The sequence below is a fragment of the Boeremia exigua genome (genome assembly GCF_020726555.1).
Source record: "Boeremia exigua strain MPI-SDFR-AT-0100 chromosome Unknown C7974scaffold_2, whole genome shotgun sequence".
Classification (NCBI taxonomy): Eukaryota; Fungi; Ascomycota; class Dothideomycetes; order Pleosporales; family Didymellaceae; genus Boeremia; species Boeremia exigua.
Window position 1 is genome coordinate 2,395,331 of NW_025763519.1, and position 22,416 is coordinate 2,417,746.

The following is a 22,416-nucleotide window of genomic DNA, read 5'->3' on the forward strand; positions in this document are numbered from 1 at the left end:
TGTCGCTCCGAATACCGCCAAGTCCGACGGGTGGCGGAAAACCACCGCTCACAACGCACCGGTGCTTCTCCTTTCTCCGAATGTCTGAGTGGACCTCCTGGAAGACGTTGTATGGAATTGAGTAGAGATCTTGATGCTCGGCGTCGAAGATGGTGTACTCACTATCCCATCGGAGTTGGAGATCCTTGATCGGTGTTCGAGGTGCTGGTTTTCGGAATGAGTGTAGAGATAAAGGGCGGTATCGGACCGTTCCCCGCATTGAGCGTTGAGGTTGCTGGAAAAGCGTGCTGCAAGTCGTTGATACTCTACAGCATCTACAACAGAGGCATTGGAATTAGATACTACAATGATTTGGAACTCAATACATATGTAGAAGACAACAAGTGTTTTGCTAGGGTAGCAAAGTAGTCTTGGGGTAGCTGGGTACCTCCCAGCTATGCCGTATTGCTTGAGCAAAATATTAACGTCCGAACATTGATAGATCGTGAGAGTAATGAGGGGTATCTGCGTAAGAATATGAAGGGTATGCACAAGAGACCGGAAACTGCCTAAACTCGCACAAAAAAGTAGAATATTCCCAAAAGACAGAAGACCAACCACGCTTTTTCAACTTTCAAGCACGAATCATGGAAGAGCCAGCAAATTCCCTAAGCAGAGCCCTTGATAAACCAATCTGAGCTGGCGTCCACCATATAGTTCGTGATATTCGATTCATTCCCGTAGCCTCCCTCGGCCATCTGGAGATTACTGTTATCTGCACTTGTAGGATATGCTGTTATTGTGTCCATCGAAACTGGAAGACGAGGCATGTTGAAGAAGTCAAAGACGTCCAGGTACTCCAATTCGTTCGGTGCCGGCGTGCGAGCCGGTGTAATAGAAGGCATTCCAGAGCCAGCGGCGCCGTCAAACTTTGGCTGGCGTGCGATCAGGAAATCGAGATCGAATGCGCATCGTCGCATATCAGCCAGGATCTTGACCGTCGAAGGCGTCACTCGCTCACCACCCATACCGGCGTTTTGCTGCGACTCTTGGTATTCTGACAGGACGCGAGACAGAAGGTTTCCATAGCGCGCGGCCACCTCCCAGTATTGGCCAAGGTCTTGAAGGGTGCTAACCAAGATGTTGATTGAAGTATCGACGCGGTGATCGATTGTTGAGCCATGCACCAGAAGTACACGCGCTGCGACCCAACAGGAAAACGCAAATGGTGGACCAAGCTTGTTCAATAACGCATTGTCGCGGACTGAAGCGCACAACGCTGTGATATTTTCCACGGCGCTCAGACACCGCTGGCTGGCACTGAAAGAAGGCGTGAAAATGGGTGAACGATGCGTTGGATATGCCGCCGAAGAGTGGAGACGAATGACGGTTCTAGAAGAATTAGCCTGAGCTCAATGTTCGGCTGCTTGAACTTACGTATGGAAGGCAGCGTGTAACATGACCAACCCACTGTTGAGCGGTGGGTTGGCGCCTGGTTTGGAGAACAGCCTTGCTGAGTTCCCATACTCAGCAGGCAGATTATATTTCCATTGCTCAATCGCATTGTCGAGCTCTCGATACTCACTCTGCCACTTCTCGACATCGGAAAGAGACGTGATATCTACCGGCTTTTTCAGGAACTTGTGAATGCGAGTCAGGATCCCAAGAATCTCCACGTAGTACGAGAAGGAGCCCAGATTTTCGGGTCGATTCATGCTGTAGTCCGTCCTGGTCTTTGTGTGGAACCATCTGGTTTCGATCGGAACGTTGCGGGCATAAAGATCATCTCGACAGGGAAGTCGGCGATCGATCTCGCTCTCGTCCAACGCAAATTCAAACGCAGTTGCTACCGTAGCATTGCGATCGAGGACATAGATCATCCAGAACAGCCTGCGGCGGCTCTCTTCTTCGATCCAATCCTTTGGGACGGGGAGTACGTTCGCGCGCAATGTGTAGATCGACGCATACTGTGGCGCAACCATTGGCGAATATGTTTCCATAGACAGCCCTAGCTGCACCACAGATCGTGTGATGAGTGCAAGCAGATTCCACCCTGGGGGCCCATTCGAGCCGCCAACCACGTCAAGCGCGAGAATGACGAGCGCTTGTAGAGACTTGACAGAGCTGTTCTCAATGCCATAGAGCAAAACCTTCTCCTTTGAGTTCTTGTGATATCGCGCTCGCTTATCAGGAGTCAATCGCTGATCGGTTGAGAATTTGACGGTAGTGGCCACGACGGAGTGCAGGATTATACGGTCCGCCTCATCCAAACTCGAGTCGCCAAACAACGAATTGAGCGTTGACTGACGGTGCAATATGGGACACCAAGGATATATGTGCTTGAAGAACAAATCAACCAGACCATACAGGAGATCGTACGGTGGGAAATCAGCATCAGCCTGACCTAGCGCTCTCGACATGGACGGCGCAAATTGGTCTGTGCTGAACGGTGTGTATCCATCCCGTTGCAGGCCTCCCAGACCAGATTGCATGTCCTCAGAGTAGCCATTGCCTGAGATTGACGCGGATCTGGCGTCTAACGTGTTACCGTAGCCATTCTGTATCGCGTTTTGGGATGGAAATGTCGACTGCGGTTTCTGTATGAAGAGCGCAGTCTCCGGGCGCGGGATGTGGGGCGTCTGAATGACTGGGGGGCTCCGAAAAGTGGCCACTTCTTGCGGGGATGGCCCTGATGCTGCGATTTGGGTGTGCGACAGATGGTTGATCTGCGACTGCTGCTGCACAAGGAGGGATTCGAGCTTGTCCAGGCGTGCCTCTACTCCAAGTCAGCCAACCGACAACTAAATCAACACGGATGTCGGTGCATGGGCTGCGCCGCGACGGATGATGGCGGGAGCTCAACTCACCGAGTTCACGCCCATAGCCAGCTCTGAGTCCAGGCTTCTTGCGCGGCAAGTAAATCTACAGGTAAATGTCAGTCGAACGTCTCTGCTGTCGTGTGACCTCAACTTACACATGTCGAGTGATTCTTCAGACACCAGCCACCTGCAAGACCCCAGTCAGCACAAAATTGTGGTCAACATAATGAATCGCGATGCACTTACATGCCGGGTGGCCGCGATCGCACTTAACTTTGCGTTGCTTGCACGTCTCGCAGCTGACGCTCAACTTCTCGCGTTTGCGCTTCGAGCCGGTTTGACTCCTCCCACCGTCTTCGCCGCTCTCATCCTCGCCAGCGCTCCAGGGTTCGGGATCGTCGTCGCCTGGGGAATGGTGAGACAATTTTGACGTTCCGTTGGGACTGACATCCTGGTTGTGCGCAGTGTATGCGCCGTTGGCAGCTGTCGCATCCATTGTTGGACAAGGCAATGGGAGCGCGCTCGCTGAGCGTGAACTCGGTCTACCTTTCAACCGATTTTGCCGAGGTTTTGGGCGGGGTTATTAGTTTTTGCGGCTTCCCCAGATTTTGTATTCATTAATTAGCCTCATTACTGCGACGTGTGATTGGCAGAGCGGCCGACCTCGTGCTCAGCTGATCCGCGAAACCCACTTAGTTGCTGTTTCGAATTTCCAGTGATCAGATGCCGAGAGCACTACCACGTCCACCGCCCAAGGCCGCGCTGCGCCCGGTCGCGGAATGGACGCACCGCGTAAGAGTTCTTCGCAGCGAGCTCGTCGTTTGGGCCGAGATTTTTCCCACTACCGCCGTCTCGCAACAAAGCTCTACCGATTTCCCAGCAGTCCACCTGATTAAGCCATGTATTTAACAGCGCTCTGTCCTCGGCCTCTCAGGCTTCACCGACCCCTCACTTCTGCTGTGCCGTGATTCTGCAGTCGCATCTTCCTTCACAATGCCTTCCTCTACCCCAAGCAGCTCCGTGAAATCGTTCCCTACGATCAAGCATGTGCGCACCTTCCTCACTCAGGGTCCCGGATCTGGTGGCGACTACCACAATGTGCACGGCGGCCATTGGTTGATCGACAGCAAGATCTCGACTCCCATGTCACAGTACGAGAAGTACAGGAAGTCCAGGACAAGCTGGGGTATCAATGTCCTCGGTTCTTTCTGCGTTGAGCTCGAGGCCACAGATGGCACCAAGGGTTTCGCAACTGGCTTCGGTGGCCCCCCAGCTTGCTGGTAAGCTTACAATTGCATTAATCCACGAAGTCAGCTGACATGTGATAAAGGCTGGTCGCAGAGCATTTCGAGCGTTTCCTGGTGGGCGCCGACCCCAGAGATACCAACTACTTGTTCGAGCAGATGTACCGCGGAAGCATGTTCTACGGTCGCAAGGGTCTCCCCATCGCCGTCATCTCCGTCATCGATCTTGCTGTCTGGGATCTTCTGGGCAAAATCCGCGGCGAGCCGGTCTACAAGATGATTGGTGGATCTACACAGGAGAATGGCAGGCTCAACTTCTACTGCACTGGTCCTGAGCCACTGGCAGCGAAGGAGATGGGTTTCTTTGGTGCCAAGGTCCCCCTCCCTTATGGACCTGGTGAAGGCGTTGAAGGCATGAAGAAGAACGTCGAGTTCCTCACTAAGCACCGTGAGGCCGTCGGACCAGACTTCCCTCTCATGGTCGACTGCTACATGTCCTTGACTGTTGCTTACACAATTGAGGTTGTCAAGGCCACCGCACACCTGAACCTGAACTGGTGGGAGGAGTGCCTCAGCCCCGATGACACTGAGGGTTTCGAGCAGATCAAGCGTGCGCATCCCGGCCAGAAGTTCACTACTGGAGAGCACGAGTACTCGCGATATGGCTTCCGCAAGCTGATCGAGGGTCGCAACCTCGACATCCTTCAGCCTGACGTTATGTGGGTGGGCGGTATGACCGAGCTCCTCAAGATCGCCGCCATGGCATCTGCCTACGACATTCCCGTCGTTCCTCACGCTTCGGGGCCATACTCATACCACTTTGTCGTCTCGCAAGCCAACTCTCCCTTCCAGGAGTACCTGGCCAACAGCCCCGATGGCAAGTCTGTCCTGCCCGTCTTTGGCAACTTGTTCACCAACGAGCCCATCCCCAACAAGGGATATCTCGATGTCAAGGACCTCGACCTCCCCGGTTTCGGTCTGGAGCTGAACCCCAATGCCGGCCTTATTGATGCGGCGCGCATTCTCAACCCCGCACCTGTCAAGGCTTTGAAGTCTGCTGAGGAGCAGGACGCTCAGGCCAACGGCACCGTTAACGGTCACTAGAGAATGGGTTTCTTTCGCAACGGCGTTTGGGTCGCATATGAGACATGGTTGGCGTTGAAGAAGCACGTTACGTTGCTGTGCGGCTAGGCGTTTTGGATTGGGCAGCTTCGCATTTGTAATGCCTAGGTCAGCAATTACGAGAGTATGAGTTCCTGTCGAAAGACTATTATGCAGATCATGTTCAATCAAAAACATTCATAAAGAGTCGCCTCGGATTGTTATTTTTAGTTTCGTGATGATCTTCAGGGCCCCATGACGCTATCCCTGTCTCACACCGCCCGAGTGAGGTACAGTACTCAGAGCAGACCACGGACTCAAGGGCTTCAGAGATGGTGTATACACAATGCGCCCTCAACATCAAGATTAAGACGTTCGTAGCATAGTACCGCATACTGAAGTTGCAGTGGAATTAGCGTGACTGCTGAGCTGTTCGTGTCGTGGCTGCCCGCCCCTCATGCATGGGGACGCGGTGTGCGAAGTGGGGCAACATTAAGTAGGCGCAGCCAGCTCATTCTCTGTCAGTTTCCATATAAACAACCATTCCCCTGAAGACATCAGCGTTACTTAGGTTGCTGTAACTGCCATTCCATCCCTTGATACCCCGCTACACAAGTACCCCGCCTTTATTATGGAAGCCATCAAGAACACCGTCAACGAGGCTCTTGAGAAGCTCAACCTCACCGGTGGCGCGCAGGGTGCCCCGGCGAAGGAGCCTTCTGAGGAACAGCTGAACGAGCTCAAGTCCAAGTACGAGAAGGCTGGACAAGAGCAGGTGTTCGCTTTCTACGACAAGCTCAACACCGCAGACAAGGCCGCCCTTTTCGAGCAGCTCTCCAACTTCAAACCCGACTACATCAACGAGATCACAGAGAGAGCCCTGAAGCCTGTACAAAGCGAGTCTACCGAGACAAAACTCGAACCTCTCCCCGAGAGCGCCACATCCTCGACCCTCGACACACAACAAGATGACTTGGACAAGTGGTACAACAGCGGTCTGGAGCTGATTGCTGAGAACACAGTCGCCGTTGTCCTGATGGCTGGTGGCCAAGGCACACGATTGGGCTCCTCAGACCCCAAGGGCTGCTTCGACATTGGTCTTCCTAGCAAGAAGTCGCTGTTCCAGCTCCAGGGTGAGAGGATCGCGAAGGCTGAGCTGTTGGCCAAGAAGAAGCACGGCAAGGACAGCGTCACCATTCCGTGGTATGTTATGACCTCTGGTCCCACAAGGAAGCCCACAGAAGCCTTCTTCGAGAAAAACAACTACTTCGGCCTCAAGAAGGAGAATGTTGTCGTTTTCGAGCAGGGTGTTTTGCCCTGCATCTCAAACGAGGGCAAGATCCTGCTCGAGAGCAAGTCCAAGGTACGTCAAACGCAATAGTCAAAATCCTTTCCGTGCTGATGATCCCAGGTCGCTGTGGCCCCTGACGGCAACGGTGGTCTTTACCAAGCTCTTATTCAGTCCGGCGTTGTTCAGGATATGGGCAAGCGCGGCATTAAGCACATCCACGCTTACTGCGTCGACAACTGCCTCGTCAAGGTTGCCGACCCCATCTTCATTGGCTTCTCTGCCTCCAAGAACGTCGACATCGCTACCAAGGTTGTTCGTAAGCGCGACGCGAAGGAGTCTGTAGGTCTTATTCTTCAGAAGAACGGCAAGCCAGATGTTGTCGAGTACTCGGAGATCGATAACGAGACAGCAGAGGCGAAAGACTCGAAGAACGCCGAGCTTCTTAAGTTCCGTGCTGCTAACATCGTCAACCACTACTACTCATACAAGTTCCTTGAGAGCATCCCTGAGTGGGCGAAGAAGCTGCCCCACCACGTTGCCCGCAAGAAGATTCCGTACGTCAACACCGAGACAGGCGAGACAGTCAAGCCTGAGAAGCCCAACGGCATCAAGCTCGAGCAGTTTGTGTTCGACTGCTTCCCCTTCCTCAGTCTCGACCAGTTTGCCTGCATGGAGGTCAAGCGTGAGGATGAGTTCTCGCCTCTCAAGAATGCACGTGGCACTGGTGAAGATGACCCGGATACATCCAGGCTTGATATCATGACTCAGGGTAAGAAGTGGGTACAGGCTGCAGGCGCGACCGTCGTCAGCGAGGACCCCAAGGCAGGAATCGAAGTTTCACCGTTGATCTCATACGTAAGTGACCGTGAACGCAAGAAACTCTACTACTGAGTGCATATTTGGATGCATGCTGATAACATCAACAGGGTGGCGAGGGCCTCGATTTCCTCAAGGAGCGCACCATCAAGGCACCAGCCGTCATTGAGTCCGAGGATTAGGAGAACCAAAAGACATGGCATGAAGGCGCTGTTGTCCATCTAGAAGAGCACAACTGGCGTCACACAGGCCCTGGCGATTTGCTGATGCCAAGGTCGATGCCTCTCATCAATCCTGTTAGAGATGATGACCGGCCTCAATCGACTGGTCCACCCAAAAAGATGTGGGATTGAGACGAACTAGAAATGTATGCATACAGCCAGTTGAAGGCTTAAGTCCCTCAGTGACTCCAAAAATATTTCCAAGGACCGTGCGTCATTTCATAGTATACATGATGTTACTTTGAAGACAATTTTCCTCTCTTGACCCTCAAATTCTACATCCTGATTCACTTAGTACATTGCAAAGGGGAAACGAGTTCTCAGCAAACTTAAACGAGAGCCGCTGATAGTTTCCTGGGGCCAGCACAGCGCTCGAAACGCCTGACAGAAGCGTGTTTGTAACGCTCGTGAACATCGAAGCTTTGAGGGGTTTACTTTCTTCTAGGGCGTCTATATGTCAATCTCAAAATTTAGCAAACACCGAAGCCCACCTAAACAACAAAGGTATGGATTAGTATAGGGAAGGAGCTGTTGACACATTGCCAGTCTATGAAAGCACATTGACAACTCCTTGGAAGAATCTCAGCCCCGTCGATGATACTACGGTGTTGGACTCCACGGATCTGGACCCCAGGCTGTATCCTTGTCCAATTCTGCGTCAATTTCCCTTATGAAATCAGGCGTCAGAGGTCCCGCGGGCGCTGGCTGGGCCGGAGGAATGCTTGCCACCCAGTCAGGCAATGTTGGTGTCGGAAACCTTATCAGTGGTTGCGGATCCCTCGCGGGTTCGAGATCTAAGTCAGCAAGAATGCAGGCTGGTAGTCTCGCGCGAGGCCTTACGGACCGTTCGTCTCCAATGGCCCCGAGCGGATTGCGTCCCGGAGCGGTGTTGGTGAGAGGACTAGAGGGCCCAGGGACGGCCCCTACAGCGGATTCCTGAGTGGGACTGGAGGCAATATACGTATATGGACGCGATATGTGCGTGTTCTGGGCCTGCTCCAGGTGCTGCGAGTTGTCTTCGGCAGCCCCCGTGGCGCTCATGGGAGGCTTGGAGGGCCCAGAGACGCTCTCAACAGCGGACGCCTGATTAGGTCTCGGAGCAACATACGTATTTGAAGACGATGCGTGCGTACCCTGCACATGCTGGTCCCGCTCCTGGGGAGGACTTTTGAAGTCAACGATGCGGCTGATATCGTACTTTCGACTAGGCTTGGGAAAAGCAATCGTAGACTGATCCGATGCGGACGCGTCCTGCACGTGCTGAGCTTCCTCCGGGGGCTGCGAGTCGCCCTTTTCGTCCTCCACCTGCTTATGCTGAGACCCGCCGGTGGTATACATCTCCGTATGCTGAGGAATGGCGGCGGCATGTGTCCCCCCATACCGAGGCACGCTAGCGGTGTACGTTTCCGTATGCTGAGGCATGGCAGTGGCATACGTTCCCACATGCTGAGACACACTGGCAGTATACGTCTCCATATGCTGAGGCACGGCGGCGACATACGTCCCATCAAGCTGACGCATGGCGGCGGCCTGCGTCTGCGCATACTGAGCAATGCTGGCGGTATGCGGCTGCAGTTGCGACTCATGAGTATGGGCGTGTGCTGCCTCATTAGTGTTGAACCTGGCGAAGCGGCCCCTCGCAACTCTTTGCGGCCGAATGAATGGTTGCCTCCCACGGGCTATCTCCTGGGCCAGGACGCCGGGCGAATTCTGACAAAACTCCTGCATGCGCTCGAGTTCACGGGCGGAGAGAACGCCGTTGACGGTGGTGGTGTGTTGTTGACCATTGGAGAGGTAGGTGATATCAGTAGACATGGTTGTGGAGTTGGTGGGTATTATGGTGCTGGATATTCGTTTCAATAACTATGGGTGCTGCGATGCTGGGTACTGGAAACTGTGTGCTGAATATTTGCTTAGACAATTCAGAATGCTATGGTGTTGGCTGGATGCTGGCTGCTGGACAGGACGACACTGGGCTGCTTGCTAAAGTACTGGATGCTAAATATTCAGGTGGGAATGCTAATATTGTCAGTCGCCAGAGAGCAATATATCTTATACAGACTAAGGAACTATTGGGACTGTAACTGTGGTTCTCTATTTCAGGGTCCACTGCTCGAGTGCTAAGGTCGATATCCCACAACATGTTACGAGACTACTGATACTGATTTATTCAGAAAATTGAGCGCAGATTAACATGTTGTAGGCTACGCATCATCCTTTTTATGAATCTAAAACGCATTTTAGGCACTTAATTATATTGACCATGTGCCGAATAGGCACATAAAGTGATCCGAACACAGATCTATGTGACAAATTATTCGCTCGATCGGTTCGCATGAACAGCCATCGCAGTCCCTTTCGCCACGCAAATTTCTGGTACCATAGTATCCTGTCTCTCCCCACCCTCTTCTTCTTCGGCAATCACTTGCTTCGGACGCTTTCGAAGGCTTTCAAGCGGATGGAGGCCGCACTCTAGCCGATCTGTCGAGTAATAACAGCCCAGCTCAGACATACAATAGCCCTGATCTCTAAGCCACTTACACTGATCTCTGCAGGCTTCGACTAAGTAGGCGTGGACTTGTCGAGCTTCGGACAGGGTCACAGGGTTGGGCTTCTTGGGATAAAGCGTACGATACGTACGGAAATCAAAGTAGTAGCCCACGTGTCGAAGCGTAATCCCTCGGAAAGCATGTTGCTGCAGACGGTTGATGACTAAGTACTGGAGGCTTCTGACGCCCATCAGTACGTTCAGAACGTTTCTCCATGACCCCCTGTAAAGTGTCGCTCCACTCGCCGTGAATCCAGTGAGACTGGATGAGTGGTTCTGAAGGAAGACAATTAAGGATGTCTCGCCCACAGTGGCGTTCTTCAGCGTAAAGACCTTCAGATTCGGGAACACATGGCTGCAGAAGTATGTTACAAACACTGTATCCAGCGGACAAGTGTGACACACGTTGGGCGAATAATACCCAATATCGTTAGCTCCAGCGGCCGCCCAACTCCTCGCAAAGCCGTCAGAGCTACGTCCGGGAACGGAGTATCGAACGGTGAGGGCCCTAAGCGTCGGAGAAATTGCATTCACGATGTTCCGAAGGCCAGGAAGCCAGGTGCCACAAGAAGGGTCGTGGACATAAGGGTTGCCGGCTCCCCATATCGTTTGGTGGTCAAGGCAAAACGACTGGACTCCGAGGTGGCCGAGATCCAGCCATTGTCTCTCCATCAAATCGCGTTTGTCCGCCCCCGGTGCGGTAACCACCATCGTGAGGTTCTCTTTGTAGCCGGTGTCCAGCACTGCCGTCATAAATGCTTCGCCTCCGGCCCATCTTTCCGCGTGTATAGGAGATTTTGCATGACGGAGAACGTGAAATATCCTGGTCAGGATGTACACAAGTTCTGGTGATTTCTCATACTCTATTCTGTTCTGGTAGGAGAAAATCCGTGCTTTGTGAAAACTGATCTGCCTGATCTTCGAGAGTAGCCAGGGGTCCTTGGCGATATGCAGCAGAACAGCTAGACTGCGAGGTTCCAGCGAGAATCGTGCAAGCGGAAACTGATTCTTGTAGGTGCTCACAAAGATTCTTCTTGTGACTGTGTGTAAGTGATGGCAAGTCAAGCGTAGGTCTCGAAGGAGAAGCAACCGTGTGTCTCTGCGCGTGTACCAGGTGCAAATGGAGATATAATCGTAGTCCTCGGCACAACATATCATTTCCACGAGCTCCGTGGGGAGTCGGAGGAAGCCTGGCATGGGCATCGTGTTGGAGATGTGGGTAGACTGGTACAACAAAAGAGTAAGTTGAGGGTTGTTGTGGTAAGAACATCGGCTGTCCAACTTGCAGGAAGGAGGTATTCAAATCTTCATGCTATCCAGGTGGAAAGTGGTTCGATGGTTCCTGGCAATTGGTACCGGGACCCTGATCCTTCCCGTTACTTGCGAGTAGGAACAATGCCTCGCCCCCGACTGAACATTATCGATGCACCGAACAATGCCGTATTGTACAGCTGGTGGTGATCTGAGAACTCCTAAGATTGACCACCTTCGAGTGTTTCAGGCAGAACCCTGCGCTGCTGAACTCTTGCTGTAGATTGTGCTAGGTATTTGACTTCGACAGTATAATTGGGTCCGATGCACGCCTCTGCGATGCCTTTCGATACCTTGTATCGTAGTCGCAGCGCTTCGTACGCAGCCGCGTCAGTCGGTGTAAGATTCAAGCCAAGCTCTGCTGTGGTTGCGTTGCATGCGCTCCACCACGACTCAAAGCATGAAAGCAAATAATGGCATACCTCGTGATGCATCGCGACGGACGCTGTCGCAGACTTGGGCATCTGCCTTGTCTGCTGCGCGAGATATGCTATTTGCTCGACGAGGTCGTCCAGGTATTGCCCGGCTTCTGTAGGCGAAGCAAAGCGGAGCTCTGCAGTAGAGAAGGTGAAATGATCGACTGCTTTGAAGCGTGAATTGGACCAAAAGTGCGCGGTCTGGTACTGGAGTCGAGTAAAGAACTGGGTCAGTATTGAATCTTGTCCTGGTGCGCCAGGATCCTGAATAAGTCGCTTCGCAATGTGCGCGCCAGTCTTGAGATGGACTGAAGCTTCCTGGAACCGGCCACGTAGGAGGTTTAGTAGAACGAAAATGGAGCACATGGTGGCTGCAATGAACCACTTGGATTTCGAGGTCTCCTCCTTGCCATCAAGATGACTCTGTAGACCTCTGAGAGCACTTCCATAATGTTTCAGGAGGAAAGTTTCAAGAGGGTCGGGCGGCAGTCCATCCCGTGCACGATTTTCTGGATCGAGCACATGTCTCTTATGAGCAGCGCTCAAAGCAAGAAGTGCTTGTAGTATCATCGGCTCATTGGCTGTAGCTTGCAGGATCATGGGGTCCCAGAACGGAGAATTGAAAATGCGCGGCGGTGTTGTTGCGGTGCCATGTATGAACCATTGAAGATAGATTTGCTCTTCGGATGTGACACGCAGTCCTGAGGTCGATATTGTGCTACGATGAATAGTGTTCGCTATCGTCGTATGGGCGAGTCGAGTAGCTAACGGTGTCGAATGCTTCGTATCTCCGTTGGCTGCGCCTTCAATAGCACCTCCACCGCCCCAAACCCCATACCCGTCGCATATTTGACCCAATTTCGAGCATTTCCGGCATACTGGGAAAGTTTCGTCGCATTTGACGCGCCGAAGCTTGCATGTCCGACAACCAGTTCGGACCTTTCGATGTTGTTTTCGCGGTGCTGACAGCATTGCAGAATAGTATCCGAATTCCACATGAGTTCTTCACCGAATGGATCCGAGAGAGCTCAAGTAGTTACCTTCTTACGACTAGAATCTGCTGGAACAGGTCTTGAACCAAGCCGAATCCTGTAAGCGCTAGGCTTATCCGAGACATAAGCTCGCTGCAGTCATCAAGGCTAGAGATTTCGATCCAGAACGAGCAGCCATTTAGAGATACTTTAACAATGCGTAGAGATGTTTTAAGTTATATGGACTAGACCTTCCCGCGTGTTTGGTATAGTGCAGAGCGTGATAGCCATCGGTGGTTATGCAAAAGCATCGGCCAGTGTTCGTTTCGGTGTATCGTCTCGGGTGCAGGATGAACTGATTGTGTAACTTTGTCATCACCGATCAATGTCAATGTAGTCATGAGAGAAGCCTACCGGGCACAGAAAGAAGGTATAACAGCGTTGGTATTGGCCCGTGCACGGTTGTGCTTACGAATCTGACTGCACTTTGGTACCACACATCGTTTCGACAAGAAACGTCACAGATAGTGTACCAGAAAGTGCAACTTGACCCATTTGATTTAGAAGTGTTGCTACCAGAAGCAACGCCGGTAGCAGAACTATGCGCCTCGTGCATTGACTGACACTTCCCCTCAGTCAGCGCAACAGCACTTCGATTGCTCGTCTTCTTCTTTTCATACATTATCATATACCTCCGGGAGTACCTAAAATACCCCCCAGGCTGATATAATCCCGAGATGATTGTCCGGGTGCCAGCACGATGCTTGGCATCCGATAGTACTACTCGACTGTACCATCCAATGGGATGAGGCGGTTCCGCTACCGGATCAAGTCAGAAGCTTCAGTTGGTCTGACTGGAGTGCTGCACGGTGAGCTGCTCAGATCAGGCTTCGAAGCAAATCACTGTCTCCTGAGTGTGCAGACAGACGAGCAGTCCCAACAGACACCTGTCGTACCCACCGACCATCGGTCAACTCCGACTGTCGTGGAAAATTCTCAAGTAAGATTTTCCCAACTGTGCATTGGCTAACCACATTTGGAAATTTGAGGGCGGACTTGGCCCTTCGCAAGGGCGGTAATGGCGTGCAAATGGCGGCTGATGGCGATGGGATCCACACATGGAATTCAATAAGAGGCACGCGCAGCCTGTCAACAAACAATCACACATAAGGGTACAAATTTGAATGTAGAACGATTGCTTCATGTTTCACTACTCTACTTGGTTGGGTATACGCTCATCGACAGACAACTAACATTACATTTTGGATCCTCAACGGAGGACTTCCATACCGCGAAACCCCTGCTACTCTCGAGCATCTACGAACCAGACGAGAACCTCTCCTGGTCAGTGACGACCAGACCGGCAATACTGGCACTGGACAGTGTCGAGAAGACACCGGAGATGAGGGCAGACATGGCCAGACGAGAGACATCACCACTACGGCCAGGGCTGATCTGGCTGAGCACACCGATCTGAGTACCGAGCGAACCAATGTTACCGAAACCGCACAGGGCGTAGGTGGCAATGAGACGGGATCGGGGAGAAAGGGAGTGGTACTCGGAGTCGGGGTCGTCGTTGGACTGGAGGTAGGTGAAGGCAACGAACTCGTTGGTAATGACCTTGACACCGATGAGGCGACCGACCAAGAGCAAATCCTTGCCTTGGCGAGATACACCGAGCAGGAAAGCAATGGGGTAGAAGAGGTATCCGAGAATGAGCTCAAGGGTGAGGTCGTACTCGCCATCGAGGTTGATGTAGCGTCCCCACCAGGTAAGAAGACCGTCGATCAAGCTCAAGAGCGCAATGATACACAGAAGTGTGCAAATGATCATACCGGCGATCTTGATACCGAGCCAAGCACCGTTAGCGAAGGCGTGGAGAGCGTTGGCAGCCTTGTGCTCGTCATCGTCGGGAATGACGACACGTCCAGCGGTGAGGGACTCCTCCTCTTCGGGGTAACGAAGCTTGGACAGAGCGAGCGAGGCGGGGATACTCATGACACACGAGGAAATCAGCGCCTGAGCGTTCAGTCCCATGCCGATGTAAGCAACCAAGACGGAACCAGCGATGGTAGCGAAACCAGAGCACATGACCTGGTGAAGCTCGGCCATTGTCAAATGGGCAACGAACGGCTTGATCAACATGGCAGATTCACCCTGACCGATGAAAGGCGAAGCGGACGCGACGACAGCCTCGGCACCGGAAACGCGCATCGACCAGAAGAAGAAGACGGCGAATTTTCCAATGAACCACTGGATGGTACCATAGTAGTACAACAGCTGGACGAACGACACGAAGAAGATGATGGCCGGGATGACACTGGTGAAGAACCAGTGGAGCTCGGGCACAGAGTCGGCAGTGAGGAAGACAACACCGTCGTTGGCGAACCCAAGGAGCAGACGAGCGAGCTCGGAGATGAAGTTGAAAATGTCGAAACCAACGCCAGTCCTCAGGACGAAAAGAGCGATGATGAACTGGACGAGCATACCGACAATGACGGTGTGCCAGTTGATCGCCTTCCTGTTGCGGGAAGTAGCCCAGAAACCGAAGATGAACACACCCAGACCGAAGAGGGAGACAACACGGTTGACACGTGTGTTGTCCTGGCTCTCCTCACTAGCCATGGAACCGACAATGATAACGGCAATGGTAAGCAGGCCACCGGCAGGAACGCGAAGCTTCTCGGGAATAAGCTCTCCAGCTCGCACTCCAGTGTTCTTCCAGACCCAGTGCATGGGTCGGGTAACGTATGTGATGGGGATGTGGCACGTGATCAGACGGATCATGATGGCCAACCAGAACAAAAACGGAATAACCCAGTTCTTGTCATTGCGGTGGACGACAACAGACGCAACCCACCATCTAGAAATGTCAGTTTCAATCGCTCGTAATGCATGATAGCACACGGTAAGGCTCACCCAGTGAAGAAGCAGCCAATGAAGATGTGCACAGGCAGCCTGAATCGCCTGTAGAGGACAGACGGCGACCACTTGCTCTTCTTCTCCTCCTCGGGCTCTGGGTCGGTGGAGCTACCCCGCGTGCCCTTCTCTTCGTAGTCGACATCGGCGTTCTTCTCGTACACGCCCTGCTCATGGAGACCATGCTTCTCAGGCAGGCGGTGGTGCAGACCGTGATCTTGCGCACTCGGGTCAGGAATGGTGCTCTTCTCGTCAGTGGTTCCAGCCGTGTACGCAATGTGGTCGTCGTGAACCGCACGCGGGCTGTGGTGCGTGTGCTCATGCTGGTGTTCCCGGGACGTGTGAAGAGCCAGGTCGTTGCTGGGCACCACACCCTGCTGGGCGGACGCGTTGTGCTCGTGCATGTGGGCCATGTTGAAAGCGGGCACAAGAGCAGTTCCTGTCAACGACGTGAATTGAGCGAGGAATTGTTGGCTGAAGGCTCGGACAGGTCGGCCACGACGGGAATTATATTTTCGCAGTGCCCTGCGCTACCACCAAAGTGGAGGGCATCTATCCACAGCCGGCCCAGACTACAACCTCGATTCCCCGTCCGCATTGCCCTTGGCAACTTCCTCTTTGGATCTGGCCGGAGCGTCGAGGATTGATCGTTCATTGGCCCCCGGTCATCTCCGCTCTGCCCAGGGTCTTAAGGTTTGTCTCACGCGACGCTCACTCGCTGCTGCACCAGCGGGCGGCCTTGAGTCGAATTCACCAAGCACCGGCGCTTTTACCATTATTTTGCAACGTTGACCAGGATTGTTATCTTTCCCCAGTCCGGATAGACGCGGTTCAGCCAATAAGAGGCCCGAACGTGCTGTCAAAAGGCTTGGCCCGTGATAAGCGGAGGCGAAAGTACGCGGGGCTTCGGCTGAGGCGCCATTCTTGGAAAGGTCTATTTTCTGGAAGGGATTGCCTGCACTTCACTTGGATGGATACTCTCGTGGTCCCCGAGAGCGAACGCTCGTGAACCCGACGAGGCGGGCGCCCTGCAGCAGAGCAATATCCAGAACAGTGGCCTGCAGCAACCTGAGACCTGACACGGGAGTGCAATAACAGTGCACAGTACAACGTCCTTGCAACTCAAAGCATTTTTGATGTGCGGTGTGGCAAACCGTCTGCGTCGATCCGCAAAAAGTCGACATTAGTTCGGCGCCGGTGGGCCATCATCATCGCCCCTATCGACAAGCAGTTTCCACATGCAACGCCATGTAAGAAACGGTGGGCGCCATCATCTTGGATGCTTCGAGTCGCTGTTCTCGAAGCTATCAGCGAACCTGGCTTTGGCCAAGCGTCTCCAGCATTCCGATAACCAGGTTTACGCTAGCCCAATGCTGCCATCATGCGCGCGGGTGTGCAGTGCTGCAGATGATGGAAGCCGGGGAAGCCTTATCACTGCGACGCTTGCAGGCAGTTGCGCCGTCCTCGAATGGCGGAGATCGCCTGCTGTTACATTTTTACCAGAAACTTAGGAACGCCAACGCGCCATGTGGCGGTTCGATAGAGCTTGTCTGTACGACTTCCAGCAATTCGATCTCCTGCAGCAACAGGACGCTGGCCCGGCTTGGCTGATTTGCAATTCCCCCGCAGTGGGACTAGGGCCGCATGTCCACGAGTTCCAAAGTAGAACAACTCGCACCGTCCTGACACATAGCGCTGTAAACCCCGGCTGTAGAGGTAACTCCCTCACACAATATGCCGTGGAGCGCGTCTAGACATCCAATTAAGCCGAGCAACTCACATTGTAACCGACAGCAAGGTGAACACGATTCACACGTGCTTTGTTTGATCAAATTTCAGTGTACGTTAGTATGCTAACCTCGGGTCATCAATGATGACCGACAATCGGACCACAAGATCGAAGTCGAGTACGCTTCCTATCATCGGACTTGACGACTACGGAATACCTTTACCAAAGGACACATCTAGTGCGGATTCCCTTGCGGCGCGGTCCATGCCCAATTTCCTCCAATCGACCCAAGCCAACAGCGGCCCTTGCGGACGCTCCAGGACAATCCCTCCAGGGAAGGATTTGGTTTCAGCGTCTCGATTCGATAGGAGCTCGGCAGCCTGCGAAGCTGCTCGGCGTGATACGCGCCATAAGCATCGTTCAAAGACGATCCTCAGCCTTACAGTGCTGATGGGCGAGGGGTGCTGGCTGCGAGGTGCATCCCGCTGACTGCCACAGATAAGCATCAATGAACTATGGAGCACCAAGTGGGCCCTTCGTACGCCCTGCGGCTCATGCGCGCGACGTCGTGGGCCGCATGGTACGCCTGGCAAAGCGCCGAGCATGCAGCCAGTGACATTGGTGATTACGATACGTTGACATTTGATGCTCGTGACAAGAGACTCGATGGTCTGTTGCGGAAGTCTATGAACTCGATTTGCCCATTGGACGTGTTTGGGTCGTGAGAAGCCGATGATGACTGCCGCCTCACGTTGTTGGCTACCCTTACGACAGTAAGAGGAGACATTGCTGCACGAGCGCACCATGTTCCTACCAGCAGCCTGACAACACTAATAAATGATCTCACAGCCATGAATGTTCGTTGACTGAACCTCGCCTCATGGCTGCAGATGCATCGTCTCCAATCCTCATACTGGACTCAACGTCCCTACAGTCTCCTTAGAGTGATACCCCAACGTGTCTTCACCGCCACTACAGCACACGGTACTCACCACAGCACACGGTACTCACTACAGCACACAGTGCTCACTACAGACACCCACACCCACCATCACTCGTACCCAGCGCATCGCACCGTCCATCTACATCTACACCGCCACGAACACCCAACCCGCTAACATCACGCCCACATCACGGCCCACCCACCACTGTACACACACCAATAGACACTAAACAACACTCCAGATCAGAAACTCACCACAACGGCAGCAATCAAGCCCATCTCCGACACCTCTCCAGCTCCACGTCGCCGTAATCCAAACCACCCGTACCCCCCTCTCGTAGTCTAGCAGCGCCGCGCCACACAGCCCCTCACGCCCCTCTCCACCGGCCCGGCTCCATAAGGCCGCGCCTACAAGCCCGCTCGCATATCTCTCAGACCCGTAGACATCCGTAGACACACTATCCGCCGCGTTCACACTCCGCGTTTCGCTCGTAGGCACATAATCCGCCGCGTTTACAACCCGTGGTTCGCTCAAGACTCGGTGTTTGATAGTTGACCTCGATGGTCGCTGTAAGTACGGCAGCTGGCCTCAGTGAGCAGCGTAGGGTGTGTTTCGGTGCGTTGCGTTGCGTGCTGGTTGGCTGTTTGTACGGCTGCGGGGGGGAAGTGGCAGTGCGGAGGGGGCGGCGGTGGAGTGTTGTCTGCGTCTGCACGTTTGGCTTCGGAGTGTTCGTCGTCGCTTGCTTTGTCTGCGTCTCCCTGTCTGTCTCGGTCGCCGCGTGCAGAGCTCACGGCAGACTCGGTTATGTCTCCGAGGGCCGGATTCGAGATTTCACAATCGCATCGGCATGGAAATGACAACGAGGATGAGAAGAGGAATTCTAGGAAGAACAAGCTTGCTGGTGCTACGCATCTCTTTCAGGAAATACATACTCTGCACGCTGTCTTTATTCTCCATACCGCGCCGACTCGATATAACCTAGCCCGCTTTATATATTGCACTGCACTGCACTGCACTGCTCTACACTACACTACACTACACTACACTACACTACAAAGCACAGCACAGCACAGCCCACCAACCCACCAAGCCAAGCCACTCCACTCCATCCAGCGTATCTCCTCCACCCGCACCACAGCTTCAAAACAACACCGCCACAGGCACATATACATGTATCGAGTAGTCGCAAGCGCAGCTGTTGTGCTGTTTACTCTGCGTATCCGTGTCCATATCCGTGTCCGTATCCGTTTTCGTAGACTCTTCCTTCTCGTTCCTACTGCCTCTCTAGATTCACCTCTCTCTCGTGTCCGGGTTTGCACGGGACCTCACTCGCACACTCACTCACTCACACTTACTCTCTCTCTCTCTCTCTCTCTCTCTCTCTCTCTTTCTCTCTCGTCGAGTCGTAGACATCTCCCGCGTTAGCATATCTGACCCAGTGCCTACACGTGGACGCTCTGCTGCACGCGTTTGTGCGTAGTCTGTGCTTCTGTACTTTAAGGTAGCTTTAGGGTAGCTTCAGAGTAGCTTTAGGGTAGCTTCAGGGTGGTTTCAGGGTAGTTGTGTAACGCATACAAAACGGCTGCGTTATGGATACACTGCGTATACAGCACAGATATATCACGGGTATATTGTAGATACACCACGTAAACACCACGGTGTCGCTGCAGATATAAAGTAGGGCTGGGATTGAGTTTGAGCTCGAGGGTAGGTTGGATTTGAGGTGGGTTTGGGTGTGACTTTGGATTTGAGTGTGAGTTTGGATTCAAGTGCAAGCCTAAGGTAAAGTGCAAGGTTAGTTTGAAAGCAGGATTAGGTTTAAACGAGAGTTTACATGTGTGGTCAAGTATGACTTAAGTGTAAGTTTAGAAACAAACATAAGCATAAGGCAAAACATAAGTTAACTATGAATTAAGTACAAGTTAGTCATAATTTAAAAATAAGTCATGTCTAAGATAAGTATCTTATATTGTAAACACAAGTTAACTACAACTTAGGCATAACCTAGCGTAAGTCTCCACACGAGTCTGAACCAAGTTCAAGGCTGGGTGTAAGTGTGAGTCTCCAAATGCGAGGTTGACCCCAGGTCTGCGAAACCAATTGCAATTCCAGGTCCTATATTTCCACACCCAGTCACCAGCGCAGTACGCAACACACAAACTACACTGCACTGAACTGCACTGCACTGCACTGCATATTACTGTGTACACGCCCACTTCCACAGGCCATTACGGCCACGACGGCGTTACCAATATCTAGAACCCAGATGCAGAAGAGCGATAGAGAAATGGACGCAAAGAGCAACGGGGAGGCCGACTCGAAAGAGCGAGGTTAGACGCAAAGCAGTACAACGCAAACTGAAAGCGGTATTGAAAGTGGAATCGAAAGTGGTATTGAAAGTGGTATAAGCGCCTTAACCCAGCGCCGCCTCATCCAGCCCGCGCAACGCCAACCCGCGTGTGCCAACGCGCCAAACACCGTCCGCTGTGGCGGACCCAGAACCCGAAAAGAGTGATGTAACGCCGTGCCATGCCATGCTGCTTTTCTACGGCCTCGAAACGCGCTCGTTCGCGGTCGCGAGGGTGCGTTCGAGACAACCGCCTGGTGGAGGCGGCTATTTCCCGCCGAGCTCGCTCTCGAGATGCTGTGCTTGTTAGCCGTGCGCCACTCCACACGTTACATGGCAGTGTTGACGTACCGACCACTCGGGGATATTCCTAATCTGCTGCCACATGAAGCGCTCCAGCCGGCCCGCTGCCTTGGCGTACGGCGTCGACTCGTTGTTGTACTTCCTGCAGTTGTCAAAGATGAGCTTCGCGTCGCGGATGAAGTCCTCGGGGGTCGGGTAGAGATCCTTTTCGTGCTTCTCCTCCATGGTGGCGAGGTCCATGGGCTCCTTGATGACGTCGTAGTAGTCGAGCACGTCGTCTTTGCTGACGGGCTGCTGGAACGGCCAGGCGTTGGAGTTGTTCTGCATGTCGTTGAGCAGGTGCAGGAGCTGGTTGTAGTTGGGGCCGTGGCGGGGCGCGCGGGCCAGCTCGTCCATGACGGGGGACCAGCCGGAGGACTTTATGGCGGGAATGGTGAGGGGGTCGATTGCTGTGACGCCGTTCTTGGACCATTGCGATGGGGGCGCGTGGATCTGGAAGGACTTGGAGACGGCGCGGATTTTGGCGTTGACACATTCCTTTTGCTTGAGCAGCATGCGGCCGCTCTCCAGGTAGCGGATCTTGGGGACCATGCTGCACTGCATGATAGTGCCGCCTTCGTAGTCTTTGATGTAGCCCATCCACCGGCGCTTCTCGAGGGTGATCTCTTTGGTGAAGCCTTGTTTCTTGAAGTAGCCAATGGCGTAGTTGTCGGCGTAGGTCAGAAAGTGCATGACGTTGGAGGTGGCCTTGACGTAGTCCTTCAGATGCGACATCAAGTGGGCGCCGTAACCCTTGACCTGCTGGTCCGAGGAGATGGCGCAGAAGACAATCTCGGCGAACTGGCCCTTGTCGAAGGGGCGGTAGGTGATGCCGCCAACGACTTCCAGCGGCTTCTTCACAATGGCTATGCTCAGATGCGTCCGGTCGTAGACGAGGCGCGCGATGTAGTCCTTGGGCATCTTAGGCAGCTGCTTCTGGAAGATGCACTTGAGCCCGGTCAGGATGATGGTGCTCTCGCGCTGGCCGTCATTGTTCACGACGCGGAACTCGATCTCGCCCTGGCGCTCCTCGATCACGGCGGGCTTCTCGGGGAAGGGCACGATGCGCTTGACGGGCGGGGCGGGGGCGTCGTCGGCTTCGTCGGCGGGCGTCTGCCGTGGGCGCTTGGGAGAGCCGCCGCTGGCCTCGGTGGCCGCTTTGCGCTTCGCTGGGGATGTGTCAGTCGGGTCGGCGGGCGGGGCGGCGCGCGCTCGCAGTTTGCACAGAGGGATGTCGGCTAGAGGCACCTCGGGCGACGAGGACGGCGCGGGCAGTGTCATGCGCGGGGGCGTTGCTGGGCCGGGGGACGGCGACGAGCTGTAGCCCACGGCGTTGCGCAGGCGCTGGCCGTCGCTGTCGGCCATGGCGCTGTGCGGTTGGAGATGGGGCGGCGGGCAACTTACCGTCTTCGCTGGCC

At 53.7% G+C, this 22,416-nt stretch overlaps 8 protein-coding genes across 8 annotated transcripts; 1 reads left to right on the top strand and 7 right to left on the bottom strand.

Annotated features, from left to right (window-relative positions):
* Positions 1-203: 203 nt before the first annotated feature.
* C7974DRAFT_328545 (C6 transcription factor-like protein) lies at positions 204-3,449 on the bottom strand. Its single transcript, XM_046139032.1, has 5 exons — positions 3,045-3,449; positions 2,954-2,985; positions 2,847-2,901; positions 1,417-2,755; positions 204-1,371 (listed from the first exon to the last, which is right to left on the bottom strand). Exons 1-5 carry the CDS (start codon positions 3,292-3,294, stop codon positions 648-650), a joined length of 2,400 nt encoding a protein of 799 aa, XP_046001856.1. The 5' UTR covers positions 3,295-3,449; the 3' UTR covers positions 204-647.
* Positions 3,450-3,791: 342 nt separating this feature from the next.
* Positions 3,792-7,432, top strand: C7974DRAFT_301218 (nucleotide-diphospho-sugar transferase; the record flags this gene model as incomplete). Its single annotated transcript, XM_046137840.1, has 6 exons — positions 3,792-4,078; positions 4,129-5,131; positions 5,290-5,373; positions 5,715-6,506; positions 6,555-7,289; positions 7,361-7,432. The coding sequence occupies 6 exons, from the start codon at positions 3,792-3,794 to the stop codon at positions 7,430-7,432; spliced, it is 2,973 nt and encodes a 990-aa protein (XP_046001857.1).
* Positions 7,433-7,670: 238 nt separating this feature from the next.
* On the bottom strand, positions 7,671-9,512 carry C7974DRAFT_447693 (uncharacterized protein). Its single transcript, XM_046145647.1, has one exon. It carries the CDS (start codon positions 9,284-9,286, stop codon positions 8,072-8,074), a length of 1,215 nt encoding a protein of 404 aa, XP_046001858.1. The 5' UTR covers positions 9,287-9,512; the 3' UTR covers positions 7,671-8,071.
* Positions 9,513-9,719: 207 nt separating this feature from the next.
* Positions 9,720-11,390, bottom strand: C7974DRAFT_112142 (uncharacterized protein). Its single transcript, XM_046135000.1, has one exon. It carries the CDS (start codon positions 11,220-11,222, stop codon positions 9,786-9,788), a length of 1,437 nt encoding a protein of 478 aa, XP_046001859.1. The 5' UTR covers positions 11,223-11,390; the 3' UTR covers positions 9,720-9,785.
* C7974DRAFT_112146 (uncharacterized protein) lies at positions 11,357-12,817 on the bottom strand. The gene has a single exon (XM_046135001.1). The coding sequence runs from the start codon at positions 12,716-12,718 to the stop codon at positions 11,492-11,494; it is 1,227 nt and encodes a 408-aa protein (XP_046001860.1). The 5' UTR covers positions 12,719-12,817; the 3' UTR covers positions 11,357-11,491.
* A 1,079-nt stretch (positions 12,818-13,896) lies between these two features.
* On the bottom strand, positions 13,897-16,181 carry C7974DRAFT_386301 (Na+ dependent nucleoside transporter C-terminus-domain-containing protein). The gene is made up of 2 exons (XM_046141049.1): positions 15,637-16,181; positions 13,897-15,580 (listed from the first exon to the last, which is right to left on the bottom strand). The coding sequence occupies exons 1-2, from the start codon at positions 16,047-16,049 to the stop codon at positions 14,035-14,037; spliced, it is 1,959 nt and encodes a 652-aa protein (XP_046001861.1). The 5' UTR covers positions 16,050-16,181; the 3' UTR covers positions 13,897-14,034.
* Positions 16,182-17,321: 1,140 nt separating this feature from the next.
* Positions 17,322-18,468, bottom strand: C7974DRAFT_112175 (uncharacterized protein). The gene has a single exon (XM_046135002.1). The coding sequence runs from the start codon at positions 18,169-18,171 to the stop codon at positions 17,572-17,574; it is 600 nt and encodes a 199-aa protein (XP_046001862.1). The 5' UTR covers positions 18,172-18,468; the 3' UTR covers positions 17,322-17,571.
* Positions 18,469-20,923: 2,455 nt separating this feature from the next.
* On the bottom strand, positions 20,924-22,363 carry C7974DRAFT_303081 (histone acetyltransferase GCN5; the record flags this gene model as incomplete). The annotated part of the gene is made up of 2 exons (XM_046137929.1): positions 20,924-20,953; positions 21,008-22,363. 2 exons carry the CDS (start codon positions 22,361-22,363, stop codon positions 20,924-20,926), a joined length of 1,386 nt encoding a protein of 461 aa, XP_046001863.1.
* Positions 22,364-22,416: the final 53 nt, after the last annotated feature.

Excerpts from the sequence above, each read along its gene's own strand:
- C7974DRAFT_112146 (XM_046135001.1), bottom strand. The coding sequence starts at position 12,718 with ATGCTGTCAGCACCGCGAAAACAACATCGAAAGGTCCGAACTGGTTGT.
- C7974DRAFT_328545 (XM_046139032.1), bottom strand. The coding sequence starts at position 3,294 with ATGGATGCGACAGCTGCCAACGGCGCATACACTGCGCACAACCAGGAT. Across the intron at positions 2,986-3,044 it reads CGATCGCGGCCACCCGGCAT|GTGGCTGGTGTCTGAAGAAT; the intron begins GTAAGTGCATCG and ends GGGGTCTTGCAG. Across the intron at positions 2,902-2,953 it reads TGAAGAATCACTCGACATGT|ATTTACTTGCCGCGCAAGAA; the intron begins GTAAGTTGAGGT and ends ATTTACCTGTAG.
- C7974DRAFT_386301 (XM_046141049.1), bottom strand. The coding sequence starts at position 16,049 with ATGGCCCACATGCACGAGCACAACGCGTCCGCCCAGCAGGGTGTGGTG. Across the intron at positions 15,581-15,636 it reads ATTGGCTGCTTCTTCACTGG|ATGGTGGGTTGCGTCTGTTG; the intron begins GTGAGCCTTACC and ends TGACATTTCTAG.
- C7974DRAFT_112175 (XM_046135002.1), bottom strand. The coding sequence starts at position 18,171 with ATGGTGCGCTCGTGCAGCAATGTCTCCTCTTACTGTCGTAAGGGTAGC.
- C7974DRAFT_112142 (XM_046135000.1), bottom strand. The coding sequence starts at position 11,222 with ATGCCCATGCCAGGCTTCCTCCGACTCCCCACGGAGCTCGTGGAAATG.
- C7974DRAFT_447693 (XM_046145647.1), bottom strand. The coding sequence starts at position 9,286 with ATGTCTACTGATATCACCTACCTCTCCAATGGTCAACAACACACCACC.